A 17,491-nucleotide genomic window follows, 5' to 3' on the forward strand; every position below is an offset into this window, starting at 1 on the left:
GGGAATGGAGGCCAGGGAGGCTGCTCAGTGTCCTGCAGTACACAGGATAGCACTCCCAACCATCAGGAATGACCTGATCCAAAACCACAATATTGTTGTGGCTGATTCTGGGTGTTACTTACTGAATTCTGTATCTCCCCAATTCATACATTGAAGTCCTAACCCCTGAGTGTGACTGAATTTAGAGACAGGGCCTGCAAAGAGGTAATTAAAGTTCAGTGAAGTCGTAAGGATGGGGCTGTAAACCCATGTGACTGATTTCAAAAACCATCTGGAACACCAGGGAGGTGCGCCCCCAGAGAAAAGGCCGTGTGTAGCCACAGAGAGAAGGCAGCCATCTACCTATTAGGTGAGGAGAGAGGCCTCAGGGGAAACCAAACCTGCTGACATCTTGACCTAGGATTTCTAGCTTCCAGAACTGGGGGAAAATAAATGTCTGTTGTTTCATCCTCCGGCGTGTGGTGTTTTGTTATGGCAGCCTAAGCAGACTATTTCACGAGGTAATGCATTTGGGGGACAACTTAGGAAATTAGAAGAAACACAGGGTGGACCATGTGCCTGTGGGCAGTTTTCTGCACGTCTTTGGCTCTTAACTCCTCAACTACATATTGGGGCTAGTGATGCCCATCGTTTTGGGCTGTCGTGAGGATTAACCAATTTAGCTCATGCAAAGGGCCTGATACAAAGCAGATGGCATTGACGTACTCTTAGACTGTAAGCTTCTTGCAGGTGGAAAGCTGCCATTTAGCTTTGTATCCACAGTACCTGGAAACCCTGACATACTGTGGGCACATCTTAAGTGTGTGTTGGTTTAACTGAAGATGCTCTGGGTGCTGATTCAACAACTATTTTGAGCACCCTTTCGGTACCACTGTGGGTACAGCCATGAACGATACAGTTGTAGCCTCTGCCTTCAAGCTTATATTCTAGTGGAGGAAGAGAAATAATAATCAAGAACAGGACCAAGGTGACATATGATTTCAGACAGTGATAAGTGTTGTGTTCAAATCAGTTAACTGTTATGACAAGTAACCGGGGGAAGACACTTTAGATCGTGTCAGAAAATTATCAGAAGAAGTGATTTTTGTTTGTTCTGTTCACTGCTAAAAGGTGTGCTTCTTAAATTCTTCAAGAGCTGTTGCTCTTGTGAAGCGGTTTTCCAAAGTGGTGAACAACTCTTGGTACACTCTTGATTTACCCAGTAGTTACATTCCAGGAAAACTTGGTGTATCTTAAAAACTATGAATGTTGGGGCGCTTGGGTGGCTTAGTCGGTTAAGCATCCGACTTTGGCTTAGGTCATGATCTCGCGGTTCGTGGGTTCGAGCCCCGCGTCGGGGTCTGTGCTGACTGCCAGCTCGGAGCCTGGAGCCTGTTTTGGATTCTGTGTATCCCTCTCTCTCTGACCCTCCCCTGCTCACGCTGTCTCTCTCTCTCTCTCTCCTAGATATAAATAAAAAATATTAAAAAAAAAAAAACAACTATGAATGTGCATGTACATGTAAGGGAATTAGGTTGTAGGCCTGGAAAGTTCCAAGTAGGGTTTTGACCTCCGCAAATTTCCGATGGGACAGTCTGAAGTTGTGAGGGATGCCAGGGCTATCCTCTGTTGTGTGGAGGTATCCTAGACATTACAAGATGGTTAATATCTCCGGCCTCTTAAATTCCAGTCAAACCATCCAATCACTGTGATGTGAAGTCCCTCCCCTTGACTTTGAAAACAACCTCGAAAGGGCAGTCTAGCTCCCTTTGAGAGTTACTATTCTGCAGGTCTCCAGTGACCTCTGAATCTTCTGATCCAGCTGTTCTTATTCTCTAGAGCCTTAGATCAACCCACCTTAATTTCCTTCCCTCCCCTGGCTCCCATGACATTGCTGTCCTTGGGCTTTCCTCCTCCTTTGCCGCATCCCTGCCCCGTGTTCTGATCTGATTTCTCCTTCTCCACTTGCCCTTCTATGCAGATCTGACCTTGGTCCCTTCTTTTTTTCCTCTCGAAGGGTTTTCTTTCACAAAACTGCACCACCACTTCCAGGCCACTAGTTCCCAAGCTGCTGTTTCTATGCTATTTAAGCCTATTGTTTCCAGCCGCCACCTGGACCCCCCTAAGTGAGCCCTAGGTTACATACGCCCAAAATCCAACTGCTCAGCTTTCTGTAAAACCTGTTATTCCTTTGGCCATACCTTTCTGTGTTAATGGCGACACCACCCGCTCGCTCAGCCTAAACATGGCGGCCGTCTTGATCACTCTCACTCCTCAGCGTCCAGATGATCGCTGTGCTCTATCCATTCTAGGGAATATTGGAATCGAATATTCAGCAGCAAGTCATGCAAAGATGGGAGCAGCTCTGGTGATGAAGGTCAGTGCCCTGGAAAGGGTCACTCTGATCTCACCCTTCTGATCTTTTGTTTTATTTAACAATTTCTTTGGATTAGCCTAATTTTCTTAGACCCTGGGCATACTGCCCTGAGCGAATTTGTTTGCCCGAATTAATTACTAGCAGGGGGGTGGCAGCCTCATTTTCACAGAAGCCTTCTCTTTTGGAAGGAATGCCTTTTTTATTCCAACAGTCCGATTTAGGTTCTTTGGCACCCAGTGTAAAGGGTGCCTTGACATTTCCATAAAGACATTGAAATGTTACCATCCCTGAAGAAACGGTTGCAGAATACGAAGCCTTTATCTTTTTCTCTTCCCCTTAGGAAGAAAAACATCACCTGCTTAATTATCTCTGTAAAATAACTTCCTCATTTGCTTTTCATGTTATTAGTGGAAGAAGATAATGATACAGTTTGTGAGAAATGAAAACAATTATAGATGATTTCATGAAATTTGCTTTTGATTTTTGTCTGTAAATAACACTTCAATTACGAGGTCAAAGATGGCTTGTTAGGGTTATCTATTATTCTTCCAAGTGATTTTTAAAAGATCTGCTAGGAGAGCAAATGCACTTGAAAAGATGTCCCTTGTGATTGTTACTCCTACTGAGAAGCCAAAAGATAATTGACTCTTTATATAGGTTACATATTATATACTTTTTGTAATTTCTGAGGAAAACCACATAATATGAAATCTACCTTCTTAAAATGTTTGAGAGTGCAGTACAGTGTTGTTAATGATATGCACATTGTCATAGAGATAATCTCTAGAACATTTTCATTTTGTAAAACTGGAGCTCTATATTCATTGAACAGCAACTCCCCATTTCCCTCTCCCCCCAGCCAGTGGCAACCACCATTATGTTCCATTCCTATGAGTTTCACTGCTTCGGATAGCTCATACAAACGGAATTGTGAAATATTTGTCCTTCTTAGACTGGCTATTTCACTTAGCTCATAGTCTCAAGGTTCATCCATGGTATAACACATGACAAGATTTCCTTCTGCTTTTAAAAGCTGAATAATATTCCATTGTATGTATAAACTGCATTTTCTGTATCCATTCATCTGTTGATTGACATTTAGGTTGATTCTACCTCTTGGCTAATTGTGAATAATGCTGCAGTGAATATGGGCATGAAAATATCTCCTTTGAGGTCCTGTTTGCTGTTACGTTGGATAAATCCCAGAAATGAGATTGTAACTCATATGGTGGTTCTATTTTTAATTTTTTTCGGGGGGAGGAGGATTCTCTATATTGTTTGCCATAGAGGACGGACCATTTCACATTCCCACCAGCAGTGTACAAGAGTTACAATTTCTCCATCCCCCAACACTTATTTTATGTGTGTGTGTATTTATAATGGCCGTTCTAATAGGTGCGATGTGATATCTCCTTGTGATTTTGGTTCAATTTCCCTGGTTAGTGATCCTGAGCATCTTTTTGTACATGTGTTGGCCGTTTGCATCATCTTACACCTTCCACAAAAAAAACAAAAAAAACCCAGCTCAAAATGGATTAAAGACTTACATGTAAGACCTGAAACTATAATATTCCTAGAAGGAAACAAAGGAGGAAATCTTCATAGCATTGGCCTGGGCAGTGATGTCTTGGCCACGACACCGAAAGCAGAGGCAACAAAAGTAAAAGTAAGCAAGTGGGGCTGTATGAAACTAAGAAACTTCACAGCAAAGGAAACAATCAACTCAATAAAAGCCAACTACGGAATGGGCGAAAATGTTTGCCATCTGCCTATTTGATAAGAGTTAATATCTCTTGTAAGAAGAAAGATTTTCTATTGAACTTAGATCAGGAGTCAGCACCAGAGACTAAAGATTTGGGGCTTTGTGAGCCATACGATCTCCATTGAGACTACACGGGCTGCCATTGTAGTGGGAATACAGCCATTGACGATACATAAATGGATGAGTGTGGCTGTGTCCCAATAAAACGTCATTTGTAACACCAGATGGGGATGGATTTGGTCTGTGAGCCAGAATTTGCTGATCCTTCATCTAGAGCAGGGTGCTCGACCTGGCTCTCTTAGTGTTTTAGCTGGATGGCTTGTTGCGGAAGGCTGTCCTGTGCCTCACAGGATGTTGAACAGCACCCTTATACTAGATACTGGGGGCAGCTCCTTCCCCGCCACCCCCATTGTGACAACTGAAAGTGTCTCTAGAAACATTGCCAAATGTATTCTGGGGGCAAAATTGCAGTCCGTTGAGAAACTCTGATCTGGATGATCAAACTACGGTTGAAGAGTAATAGGAAATATTACCCTAAAATTACGAAAAGTAGGGTGAGCCCGAAGAATTGAAAACCATGGCATATTTGTCTCAGGTGGGTCGAGGTCTCCTCTGAGGGTCTGTTATCACTGCCTCATTTTGGAAAGCAGTTCAAAAACAACAGCAGTTGAAAAGGGCTCCGTTAATAATGTACATATGGGCTTAACCTACTTTTGCAGTAGGCACTGAAAACAAAAACAGTTCAATACATTAGCATGTCCTAATGGAACTTTATGGGTTTGGGGGTTGGCTATGGGTTGGAAAGCTGAGGGAAATAAAGTTAGTAGTTCTAGTTCCCACTTGAGCAAGGGTTTATTTTTTCTGCTTATCTGAATTCAGAACTAACACAGGCAGGGTGATTTTTGAAAGCACTCACGTGTTTCTCATTGTTTGCACAGGGCCAGAAAAAAAAATGGCTCAGTTTCACTGCAAATTGGCACTGACACATGTTTTTGAAAGTTAAAAACAGTATAACATTCATGAGTGAATCTAAAAGAATGTTGTCTTCTTGTCCTTTAGAATAAACACCTGTTTTGCAAATAGAGCAAACGCGTCTTTATTGAGAAACTGTTGGTTTCTTTCTCTCCATTGCTCTTCATCTGTTTTTACCCATTAGCATTTTAAAGTACAATTTCAAATGTTATCATTGAGATCATCATAATTTTACATTTAAAAAAATACCCGACATTTTATCGGGAATTTCAGTGAAGCCTTTTTTAGCCGAATCTCTTCTTGACTTGAAAAGCAAAGGAAATACGCCGACCCTTTTCTCTTTAAATAAAATTCTCTGTAGTTATCAGATAACGCTTTTCTGATCGGAGGAAGGGTGGTCCCTATCTTTGAAAGGAGCTCCATGCACTCGGTGACCCCGGTCTCCAGGTCACTAGTGCCATTGGATGCAATGTCCTCACGAGACCATCTGGTGGATAAATGGGATCACTTCCTTTATACTTGGGATCATGAAAGAGGGTGATGAGAACAGACTCCTCATAAGAAACTCTTCCCAGAAACCCACATTTCCATACACCCCAAGGGACTCAACTGCTTAAATCCCGTCTGTCCGTGCCATGCTTCCCCAGTCAATACCCAGCCACCTCTCTTGTAGGCTGGCGCACTGTGGGGGTCATTGGGACACGTTTGACCACAGGCTTTTTTCCCCTCTGTCCCTCAGGTTACCACGGCCTCTACTGCGAGGAAGAATACAACGAGTGTCTCTCTGCTCCGTGCCTGAACGCAGCCACCTGCAGGGACCTCGTTAATGGCTATGAGTGCGTGTGCCTGGCCGAGTACAAAGGTGAGCACCAATCAGTTGGCCTTCTGGTGCCAGAGTGGCCTAAACAACCTCATGCCTTTCTCAACTTACACACACCAGCCTCTACTTGGAGCATCATCTCATTCAGAATCCAAACCAACTGCTCGAGGTGGGATGATTCATGGGGCTGAAGAGACCAATTTGTAAGTCTGGGGTTTCCTCCTGATAGACGGAAACATCTCTCTGCTGCCCTTTCCTTCTTCCTGTATCCTTCTGTATCCTTCTGTCTTCTTGGTTGACTGAGTTAAGAAGCCGATGACAAAAAGTGAGGTGCAGCACACTGTCCAACACGGACCTGAGGACATGGCAGTGGGAAGCATGGGGAGGGGAGCGTGGCGCTGTGTGGCCAGCGGGGTGACATGGGATGCCGCGCTTTTCGGTGGAGGACCCAGGTGGAATCTCACACATTGGCAACAAAGCTAATTCTCATTAAATGAGTCAGTTGCAAGGGAAATGTTAGCTCATTTGAGTGGATGCATGTCAAGGTCACTCTGGAAAAACAGCCGACATTGACAGAGTGTTAATAATGTGCAGACCTTGTTCTAAGCCCTTATGTGCCTGAAGTCAGAAATCCCTCACAATAGGCCTGTGAGGTGGCAGTGGTGTCCCTCAGAAGCCCAGCCAGCATGTCCCCAAAGCCCTTTCTTTTCACTCCCCAGTGGGCTCAGCGGTGTGGCTCCGTTTAAGCCCCGATACCCTCGGATGGCACCACACCAGAAAATCCATGTTTATCAGCTGCTGCGCACATTTCTCTAAGCCACAACTTCAGGGCTTGGTTTGGATTTTTGTAATGCCTTTGTGGGCGCTATTTATAGCCATTTCATTTAACCTCTTACTCCCACTGCTGCTTACTTGACACCATCCATCTGCCGGGCAACCTTCCTTCTCATTGGATGGACCCACCTTTATTTATTGGTCTTTTAGGTGAGCCTTAAGGGTTTGTAGACCACATGGATGAACTTGATCTAGTCTCTGGTGGGAAGAGACGAGGCTGGGCCAAGTGGTTGCTCTGTGTTCAGCAGATCTGATGCTTCTTTCTGAGTGCAATGCCCATTTAGAACCAAACTCCCCCACTTCTGCAAGGGCAGGGGTGCTGGCTCAGTTCACGTAGATTTCATTTTCAGGCTTTTCAGAGTATTGAGAAATAGGGCATCTGCTGAGTCCTGGAGAGAAGAATAAAGGAGCAATGAATCAGAGGACCTAAGTAGCCCATCCTCATCATCCCTCTGGCTTCCTGCTGAGCCTGAATTAATCTCTGAAAGTGTTATTGTGTCTGTAAAGTAAGGACTGTGATGCTTACTGACATTTTGAGGTTCTTCAGTGACAGAATTAGTAGTGGATGTGCTTCAAAAAGTAAAAATTCCAAATTTCTTCAGTCCCTGATGCAGTTGTTTCCTATCTTTGAGGCATTGATTGTGCTATCATGACTAAGCGGTAAAAACCACAATGACAACATGATGAACCACAGATATATAGACTGTTCATCCTTCCATATGTGCTCTAAATTCCACCCCTTATTTTTTAGTTTAGGTTTATTTGTTTTCGAGAGGGAGAGAACACAGGTCGGGCAGAGAGAGAGGGAGACAGAGAATCCCAAGCAGGCTCCCTGCTGTTAGCACAGAGCCTGATGCAGGGCTCGATCTCACAAACTCCAAGATCATCCTGAGCTGATATCAGGAGTCAGACACTTAACCAATTGAGCCACCCAGGCACCCACCCCTTCTTTTTTTTTTTTTTAAGTTTATTTATTCTTGAGAAAGAGACTATGTTCAGGGGAAGGGCAGAGAGAGAGGGAGAATCTCAAGCAGGCGCCATGCTGTTAGCATGGAGCTGGACACAGGGCTCAAACTCACAAAACCATGAGATCATGACCTGAGTCAAAAATCAAGAGTCACTCAATGGACTGAGCCACCCAGGCCCCCCTAAATTCTACCCCTTCTGTCTTTCTGAGACTGCCCTCCATCAATCACTGACTCTCTGCTAGGGATGGCCCAAGAAGGAAAATAACCCTGGAAAGTATCCCAAACATATCCGAGCATTTAGATTCTCAAGAGAAGGATGCAGGTATTGGGAACGTCACAAACAACAGGGTCAGAGCCGACTCAGTGACCAGCTGAGCTCAAAGGACCCCCCGGTTTCCGAAGAGGAAATACATGCCGTATGTAACCTGCATGTGACCTCCTGAGGTGGAGGGCTCCACTGCTCTCAGGGAGGCTGGCTGCCCTCTATAACAACTGCAGTCGGGCTGGGCTGGTCCTTTCTTTTCTGTGTGGCTGAGACAGAGTGGTCTCTGTTCATCCCTGGAGAGCCTTGAAAACCCCAAACTGGGAGGCCTCCACCCTGCGCCGTAGCAGACGGGCCTGCTGGCCGGCCTGTCCAGCACTGGAGGGAAGTCTCCGGCGGCATCTGCCTCTGCGTGACGTTTCCTCCCGACCTCCTCCTAGCCAGTACGAGGAGCCTGTCGCAGCCACTCAAAAAGGGAAGACAATCTAGGAAAGAAAAATGAAATTGCATCAGCAGCCAACGCTCACACCACGCAGGAGAGGAAGTGAGAAAAGTGCTGTGTGCTACTCAGTCTTCAATCTGGGTCTGGAGGACCCAGAGGAGGAACTAGTTGAGGGTGGAAGTGAAGATCTGCGGAAAAGGAAATCATGGCGGATAAGATCGGGGAGGAGCTCCAGGCAATCTGTGTCCTCAGAATGACGGATGCTCCAGAAGAAGGAGGAGCACGTGGCAGTGGAACCAAAATCCATGGATTGCTGGAAGAAGTCTGCGACCTGGAGAAAACGGAATGAATGGCTTACAGAGGGCCAGAGGGATTAATGAAGGAGATGGTACACAGTTTGAGATTTCCTGGTAAAATTTCCAAGTCAGAGGAGGAAGAGAATATTTTTTATAAAAGCCTTCACAGGGAGTACAGGTTACATACAAAGAAAGAGAATCAGATCCACACTGGCCTGCCCTTCTTTGTAATGAGGACAAGCAATCACACAGCAGTGTGTGAGGCTTCTCAATGGAAAGGACTGGCCGTTACGGGATCCTTGACATTTGAGGGCAAAAGAAAGATATTTTGCACATTTAAGGATATGGAAAACATAACACCATGTGCCCTTTCTAAGAAAATTATTTTATTCTATCATCTATCTCTCTGGCTATCATCTGTTATCTATCTGTCTATCTATCTATCATTTTGAGAGAGAGTGAACAAAGGTCAGAGGGAGAGAGAGAACCGTAAGCAGGCTTTGCGCTATGTAGGGCTTGATCCCATCCGGTGACCCTGGGATCAACGACCTGAGCCGATGTCAAGCATCAATGGACTGAGCCACCCAGGCACCCCAAGAAAATTATTTTAGAAAGTAGTCTCACTGGACTGGGACTAAATCAGAACACATATAACTAGATAGTTGGAGCCAGAGAACAGGAAGAAGAGGGTTGAACAGACTCCTTTAAATGCAGTGGCAAACCCAAACAGAGGATATTAAAGTGATTGTGGCTGGTAATTTAATGGTGAAGAGAAGTCTTTTGGAAAAAAATATGTATAGCTGCTTTACTAACAAGTTCTGCATAAAGACTCAGTACAAAGTAGTGGCTTGAAATGACACCCTTTTAGTATCCAACACTTCCATTGGTCCAGCCACATTTTAGTGGATGGGAATCAAGGTGTTGGCTGGACTCAGTTCTCATTGGAAGTTGGATAGGAAAGGGTCAACCTCCTCATTCCCCAGGTTGTTGGCAGAATTCATCTCCTTGTGGCTGTAGAATTCATGACAGCTTGCTCTCTGAAAGCTAGCAATGAAAGGGAGATGAAAGAGAGCTTGTGCTGTTTTTTGCCTCTAACTTCAGGAGAGGAAGCCTAGACCCTCTTTAAATATTAATACTAATACTAATAATAAAAGAACCATCTCACCTGATTAGGTCAGGCCCACCTAAGATCAACACAAAGTTTAACTGCATCCTCAAAATCTTTTAACTTTTGCCAGATGCTATTGGTTGAAAGCTCACACACAAAGGAAGCGTTGACTCATTGGAGGTCACCTTAGTGTGTGTCCATTATACCCATTCTTAAAGAAAGATTTATATGACCACATTCAAGTTTCATATCATTTTAACTAAATCCATGAGTTGAAGGGGCTGGGGATGGGAGGGATTGGAAGATATACACGTGTGTTAAAGATCTCATCCCAGTGAGCAGGTAAAGTGACCATCTAATTCAGGTATATTTGTAGAGACCGTTAGGTTTGAATTTAAATGAGACTCCTAAAGGCAAAGCCTAGCTCCATAAATGGTAGAACTTCTTTTTTTTTAATTTTTAATGTTCTCTTTTTTTTTTTTGAGAGAAAGAGAGAGAGAGAGACTATGTGATCAAGGGAGGGGCAGAGAGAGAGGGAGACACAGAATCCAAAGCAGGCTCTAGGCTCCAAGCTGTTAGCACAGAGCCCAATGCAGGGCTCAAACCCATGAGCCATGAGATCATGACCTGAGCTGAAGTCAGACACTTAACTGACCAAGCTACTCGGCACCCCTAAATGGTAGAACTTCTAAAGTGGTAGTTAGGGGTGAATGGGTGGTAAAAGGAACTAAGAGGGAGGTGGAAGGGGTAAAGTCTTGCCCTCTGATCCAGAGGAAAAGTGAGTCACAAGATCCTATGCCTTTCTCTCCTTGGGGAATGGACATCAGAAGCATTTCTTTGAACTTAGTCTACGTATAGGATGTGTCGTTAATTCAGAGAACTACCAAATGGGTGAGCAGCGAGTCCTAACTAGTACTCACTTCTGGAGTTAGAACCTAAGCGGGTGGTGTGTTGGGGGAGGGCTGGGACTTTAACTTCCTACTTCACACATACGTTTCTTTCAAGTGGTGATTTTTTTACTGTTTTATGTTAAAATCCAACTTAAATAAATTAATACAACTTCCTAAGAAGAATGAGTGTAATGGGAGCTCAGGCAAGTATGGCTAAAGAGCATTGTGAGAAAGGAAAGTAATGAGGGGGAACTTCCGCCAGATGTTTTATTATCGTTTATTTATTATTCCTACATTCACACGTTATGGGTACAAGAATGGACAGCCAACCAAAACTGAATAATGGCCCAGAAACCATTGTCTAGAATAATGTATGGCTCTTCAAGAATTGCTATGAATGGGAAAGATTTTTTTTTTTCATAAATGGTGCAGGAGAAATTTGGCTGCTACACAGAAAAAAAGAAATGTTTTTAAACTTCTTCATAAATTCCATGTGAATTGAAAGAAAACACTTCTCATTGACTCTGGGTCCTCCACTTCCTTCTTCCTTTCTTCCTCTTTATTTTACAACCGTTTCCCTAGAGTTGCTGTAGATAACACCTCCATTTGTAAACTTTTTCTTCTTTTCTTCATCCTCTTCAGTTTGGACCTTGTCCACACCACCCTGGGTTGATCCAACTGAGGGCTTTTCAGTGAGATCTTGAAGCCTGGCCTTCCAGCTTCCGATTCCTGGTTCCTGCTTCTTTGCTCCATTGGCCGCTGGGTCCAATGGAACTCATTCTACACTAGCTTCCTTCTGCAGTTCCATTCCTGTCCCCTGACTCTTGCCCCCCTGCTCCCACCGAATCTTTGTCCTCGGGATGCCATGAATGCTGCTGGTCCCCATGGCTTCCTTCTTGTCCCCTTTCTCTGCCCACTCCTCTTTGCCCTCATCCAGTCCTGTAGTCAACACTACTGACTGTAGTGTTGGGCTCTGGATATGTGATATCTCCCTCCTTGAGTTTTCCCAACCTGGTCTCTGTATTTGCTATGACAATGATGGTCAACCTTGTAGAAATTCCTTCTTTCTTTTTTTATAAGTTTATTTATTTATTTTGAGAAAGACACAGAGAGAGAGGGAGAGCCCCAGCAGGAGAGAGGCAAAAAGGGAGGGGAGAGAGAATCCCAAGCACAGAGCCCGACGTGGGGCTTGAACTCACAAACCTAGAGATCATGATTCGAGCCAAAGTCAAGAGTCAGATGCTTAACCCACTGAGCCACCCAGGTACCTGAAAATTCCCTCTTTCTTACACTAAGTTATAATCTCCTGAAAGGCAGTGACTACATAGGTTCTTTTCTCTCTCTCTTTTTTAAAGTCTCTGCAGCTCTTGATGTAGTAGCTTGCACAAAGACAAATGCTCAAAAGCCATCTTTGGTTGGATTGAAATTGCCACTTAACACGCTAATTAAATAAAGGAATCCAACGTGAACATTTTCCTATAAAATTTCCGCTGTGGATCATGAAATTGTTAGAAGCAAAATACATGGAATGACTCAGGATAACCTCCCTTCAGACATACTGAAATGCTCATCCCCCCTCCAAAATGAGCTCAGAGCTAGTTCATGACTAGACCTGAAAGACTTCACTAGTGCTTTGCTAGCACCCCAACGTCTATTGTCAAAGCGTCAAGCGGCCCCATATGCTGTTGATTTTTATTTTTTGCAGAACAAACTCGATGATCAACAATATACTCATTTGGAATTTGGGGTGGCTAGAGTTGGAAGATAATTCAGTTTTTAATTATGAAAACAACACATCACCAATAAAGTTTTAGAAAAAACGTAAATTTGGAATTGCTCAAGCTTTACAACAGAACACAAGAGCAGTTATTATTGCTATTGTTCACATCCTTTTTAAATATTCATGTGTTTATGGTTACAGTTGAGTATGCCTGTGATTTTATATCGTTCTGCTCATACCTTCCTTTTTGTAGTATTTGATTTAGACATTGCTAGAAAGCCTCACTAGTGGCTGTATAATGTTCCCATGGGGAAATATTTACCCATTCTGTCGTTGCATCTGATGTGGGGCTATGATACATAATTCTGGAATGAACATCTTTATTCAAAAAACTTTTTATGCTGTCTGAATTTTAGGTGAGAGGGGGAGAATTGGGTTTCAGAAATGAAATCACTGGATTATGGATGTGATCATATTGTACCTAATCATTTATTTTAAACGTCTACAGACATTTATAATCGAAAAGTTGATAACTCTTTCTTTGATCGCCAGAATTATTTTTCTTATGCAGTGAACAAGAAATTCTGGATATTTTCTCAAGTAGTGGGATAGATACAAAAGTGAATAAGTCAGGGCTTCTTCCATTTTTAGGCTATTACTTAGCCAGAGGAGCAGATGGAGACTGGCACACAGAAGGAATAATGAGACCAAGGTCGAGATGTCAATGGTAGTGTCTTTTTTTTTTTTAATTTTTTTTTTATGTTTTATTTATTTCTAGGAGAGAGAGAGACAGCGCGAGCAGGGGAGGGTCAGAGAGTGAGGGAGTCACAGACTGAAACAGGCTCCAGGCTCCGGGCTGGCAGTCAGCACAGAGCCCAACGCGGGGCTCGAACCCACAAACCGTGAGATCATGACCTAAGCGAAAGTCGGACGCTTAACCGACTAAGCCACCCAGGTGCCCCATCAATGGTAGTTTCTGAAAGAGTTTAGAAATGGTTGGGTTCTGTGATGGTTGAAATACTGAAAAAATTTTTGTGGAGGAAGTAAGTTTGAATAAAATAAGATGATGTCTTAAAAAGAATATTAAGTTCAGAGAGCACTTAGAGTTACTTTTCTTTACCTGGCTTAATTTTCCTGGAGATAAAATAGTGACTTTCAGGTTTCAAAATATTAATCATGACTGAATAGTGATGGCAATGATGATTTATAATTGGCACACTACTCTTTGAATTTTTTTCTCATTTTAGTTCTAAAATTAACTTCTATACAGAGCCCTGTTGGAATAGACGCCTTTTCAGAAACATTGCCTCTCTATCCCTTAATATGAAAAGTATGAATTTTTATTAGTTTTGACTGAATTACAGTTTATTTTTGCTTGAGACTAAACATAAGTTTCGTAATCGTGCGTGCTACATCCTTTGCCAATGGGTGATGCATGTGTCGCTCCACAGACTTAATTTGAAGTGTGGACCTGGTTTTCCCTGACAAAATAGGGTGTTTTTGAAGCAGATTTGGAATGACTTCTCACTCCTCTGGCAATCTTTACCTGTGTGTCAGCCAAAGTACACTGACCGTCGCCCCTCCTGACAGGACAGGATTCTGGTGATACGTCCAGAATTTCTTCAATGCATTAAATAATGGCGTCTGCTCTAAAGGACCTCAGAGACTTGTGGGGGGGAAATCAGGAGCAGAGATAAGTCATGCTCTAACACAGTAAACGCTCTAAGAGCACAAATCCCAGCATGCTGTCAGTGCACAATGGTGGAGAAATGGAGCTCTGCCTTGTGAGAGTCAGGTCCAGCTTTCCAGAGAAAGGGCGTTTGAGTTAGACTTTGACAGATAGAATGTGTGGGTGAAGAACAGCCTGGACAGAGGTGAAGGAAGGCGTTTTTGTCAGAGGGAAGAGATGCCCAGCCTTCAGCGTGCCGCCATGCTCAGGGCCCCTGGGGAAGGCAGCAAGGTGGGGCCCTGGGGCCCTGAGGGGGAGGGTTGGAGCGGAGCCATCTTGGCACATCACTGGTATTCATGACTATCTGTTTTCTGTATTCAAGGTTTCTAGCTCGTGGTTGTTCAGCTCTTATCGACAAGCTGAGCAGTATGACAAATATTTTTTATATTAGGATTAGCAAGGCTTAGAGTATAGCAATGTGAGTAGCCAAGCACTCACTGAGGACTTTTAAGACCATCCTGCTTCAGAGTCATAGTGTTTTTGTGAAGATAAGCTTTTGTCCGCTCTTTCTGCCAGAAAGCTCTCAATGGATCTCCAGTGACCCAGTATCGTTTGAAAAAGAGAAGTAACAAGGGAAACGCTCATGGCCGAAAAGAAAAAAGACATCCAAAAGATGAAAATTGCTATTATCCTGGGTGTTTTCATAAATCCGTACCATTGAAGTCTTTTAAGTTTAAGGTGTTTAAATATTTAGCTTCGAATTAGCTTTTGACCCTCATTTGAAAAACGTGGTAGTCTGTGTGTTAATAGATTCATTGTGCTGATATTACACAGGCCTGATTGGCTAATGTGTTACTGGAAACCCAGTAAAGGTCATCCTTAATTGCTCATACCTGAGCTCTAATGGGCATCTTTTTAGATTCCAGACATCTCTGAACTTGGGTTATGACTGTATTTCCCATTACATTTGGAAGCCTTTTTTGTCACCTGGTTTCCATTGATCAGCCCCAGGGGAACTTGAAAATATGTGAATCTTTGTTTTTTGATAAACACTTTGAAGCAGAAAAGACTGGTTTGTATTTTATTCTTTTGGTTGAGTCCGTGCTGCTTGGGAATCAGTGAGAAAACAGAGGAAGAAACTTCTGGGTGAAAAGGCCATGCGCACCCAAGCGAGGAAGAATTAATGGTTTTATGCAGGTCTTTACGTTAGTTTGATTTCATGTATTACCACGAAGCCTGGGTGGGTTAAGGACAGTGAACGTCAAGGAGGCTCATTCCTGTCACTGAAGATAGGGAGCTAGGGTAAGGCTTTGGGGGACTGCCTCCCACTAGGCCCGAGGCAGTGGGATCGAGGTGGTGGGAGGGAGAAAAGCCAGACAAGGATCTGAAAAGCACTTTAGGAAAATATCTGGCAGAATATTATTCATGGGTTGGATATGAGGGGCAAAGGATAAAATGGAATGAAAAACCATCCATTCTAAATGCTTTGCCAGGCTCCAATACGTTATTAGTAGGAATACAGATGGGAATTCTGTTTCTATTTCCTCTTACACTTTTTTCCTCTTCTTGAGCCCAACTTCATAAGACAATGAAAAAGAAATTGATAGATAAAAGTCCCAGCGAGAAAATTTTCAGTGACTAAATCATGAGTCATTGGGTGTGGCTGTCCTTTGCACAATAAAGAGCTAAGTGATGAAGTGGAGAGCAAATGAAGTAAATACTGTTCAGTTACTATTAGCTTTATGCTTATTTTTCATGAAGCTTTCAGGAAGGGTGAACATACCATTGTGTACATTCTTACCCAGGATATAATGTAATCTGTCTTCCCCTCTAAAGGGCGGGGGGATGAGAGAGAGGGAGCGATCAGTCCATTCACCCGCCTTGGCATTCCAGTGAAACAACAGCAAAAAATCTTACCTTTCAAATGGTATTGGGTTTTTAAAGTTTTTAAATAAAATTATGAAATAACAAGTAGTCATGGAAAAAAAATTCCAACAATATAGAACTCCCCGATGTGAAAGCCAAAAATTATTGAGTCCTTCACTCCTACTTTTGCACACATACATGCATACATAGACTTTTTTGGACCCAGGGGAAACGGCTTTTGCTATGAAAGCTTTTTAAATACCTACTTTTTGTGAAATGGGCTGCATGGAATTTTGTAAGTTCCATGACCAGCCTGAGCTCACTTTCAGCAAACTACTCAGCAAGAATAGACACAGACTCAGATCGCTGGTGGTTTCAAATCCCAGCTGCCTCCCTGACCAACCTCATGACCTTGCATTCTTTCCTCAGCCTCTTCATCTGCAAAATGGGAGAATAAGGCTCTTTGTCTCTAAGTGTTATTACAGAGATCAAATTAGAGGCAAAGCCCAGTGTGAGGGGCTAGGACGTGGCTTGTGGGCAAAACATGTTAACTTTGGAACACGGTGATCTGGTCTGGTCTTTTGAATGAAATCTAAGTACCAAGTGGCTGCCTCTCTGTCGTGCAGTTTCCCCAAATACAACCAGCGCTCATTTCAATATCTGACTGACTCCACATCTTCACCTTCAGGATGCTGCTTAGTAATTGGATCTATACCTTATAAAGGATATCGGGCTATTTTCTATTCCTTCTGAAGACTTAAAAACATGTCACTCATCAATGTTATCTTTCAGGGATTTTTGTCTGCCGAGCTTTGGGACTTGTGGTCAGAGAGAGATAAATGACTATGTAGGACCCAAAAGCAGAGAATGAATTTGCTGTGTATTCATAAGGCACGGCCGCACAACAAACTAGCCAAGAGGGGGCACATGCGGGCATGCACACACATGCTTGCACACACACGTGCACCTCTGGGAACCTGTCTTCCCATAGTGCCAGGCTGTTCAGACACTTTGCTTTCAACGGCCATGGGGGCTGGAGATTCTTTAACAAGCTACCCTTCTGTGTCTTTTTCTCTGCAGGAATCCACTGTGAGTCTTACAAGGACCCTTGTGCTAATGTCAGCTGTCTGAACGGAGGCACCTGTGACAGCGAAGGCCTCAATGGCACGTGTGTCTGCGCACCGGGGTTTACAGGCAAGTGATCTGGGAACTGAGTTTTCAGACTTACCACCACATCCCTAAGACTGCAGCTATTAAAACAAAACAAAACAAAACAAAAAAAAAACCAAAAACCAAAGGAACAACAACAATAACAACTTCAGAAATCTCTGTGCATTCATTATTGCAAAACTATGAACACCGCTGCAAAATGTAACTAGGCGGCAGTGCTTGGATGAAAATTTACTTTAAAACAATTGGCCATGTTGTCACTAAATGAGGCTCCTCAGAATCCAGCATTTACTACAGAGACTTGCTGAGATTGCCATTGCTAAGCAATTCCAGAGCTGCAGCTTTGAAACATGAGA

General features: G+C 43.3%; 1 protein-coding gene across 1 annotated transcript in view; it reads left to right on the forward strand.

Moving 5' to 3' along the window:
• DNER (delta/notch like EGF repeat containing) overlaps positions 1-17,491 on the forward strand; it is a 330,055-nt gene that overhangs the window by 285,153 nt on the left and 27,411 nt on the right. Inside the window, exons 9-10 of the mRNA XM_039234597.1 lie at positions 5,830-5,952; positions 17,046-17,159. Of these exons, the coding sequence (XP_039090528.1) occupies positions 5,830-5,952; positions 17,046-17,159 (237 nt within the window). The remainder of the gene's footprint in view (positions 1-5,829; positions 5,953-17,045; positions 17,160-17,491) is intronic.

Source organism: Hyaena hyaena, unplaced genomic scaffold (assembly GCF_003009895.1).
Source record: "Hyaena hyaena isolate Hyena2069 unplaced genomic scaffold, ASM300989v1 scaffold_86, whole genome shotgun sequence".
Classification (NCBI taxonomy): Eukaryota; Metazoa; Chordata; class Mammalia; order Carnivora; family Hyaenidae; genus Hyaena; species Hyaena hyaena.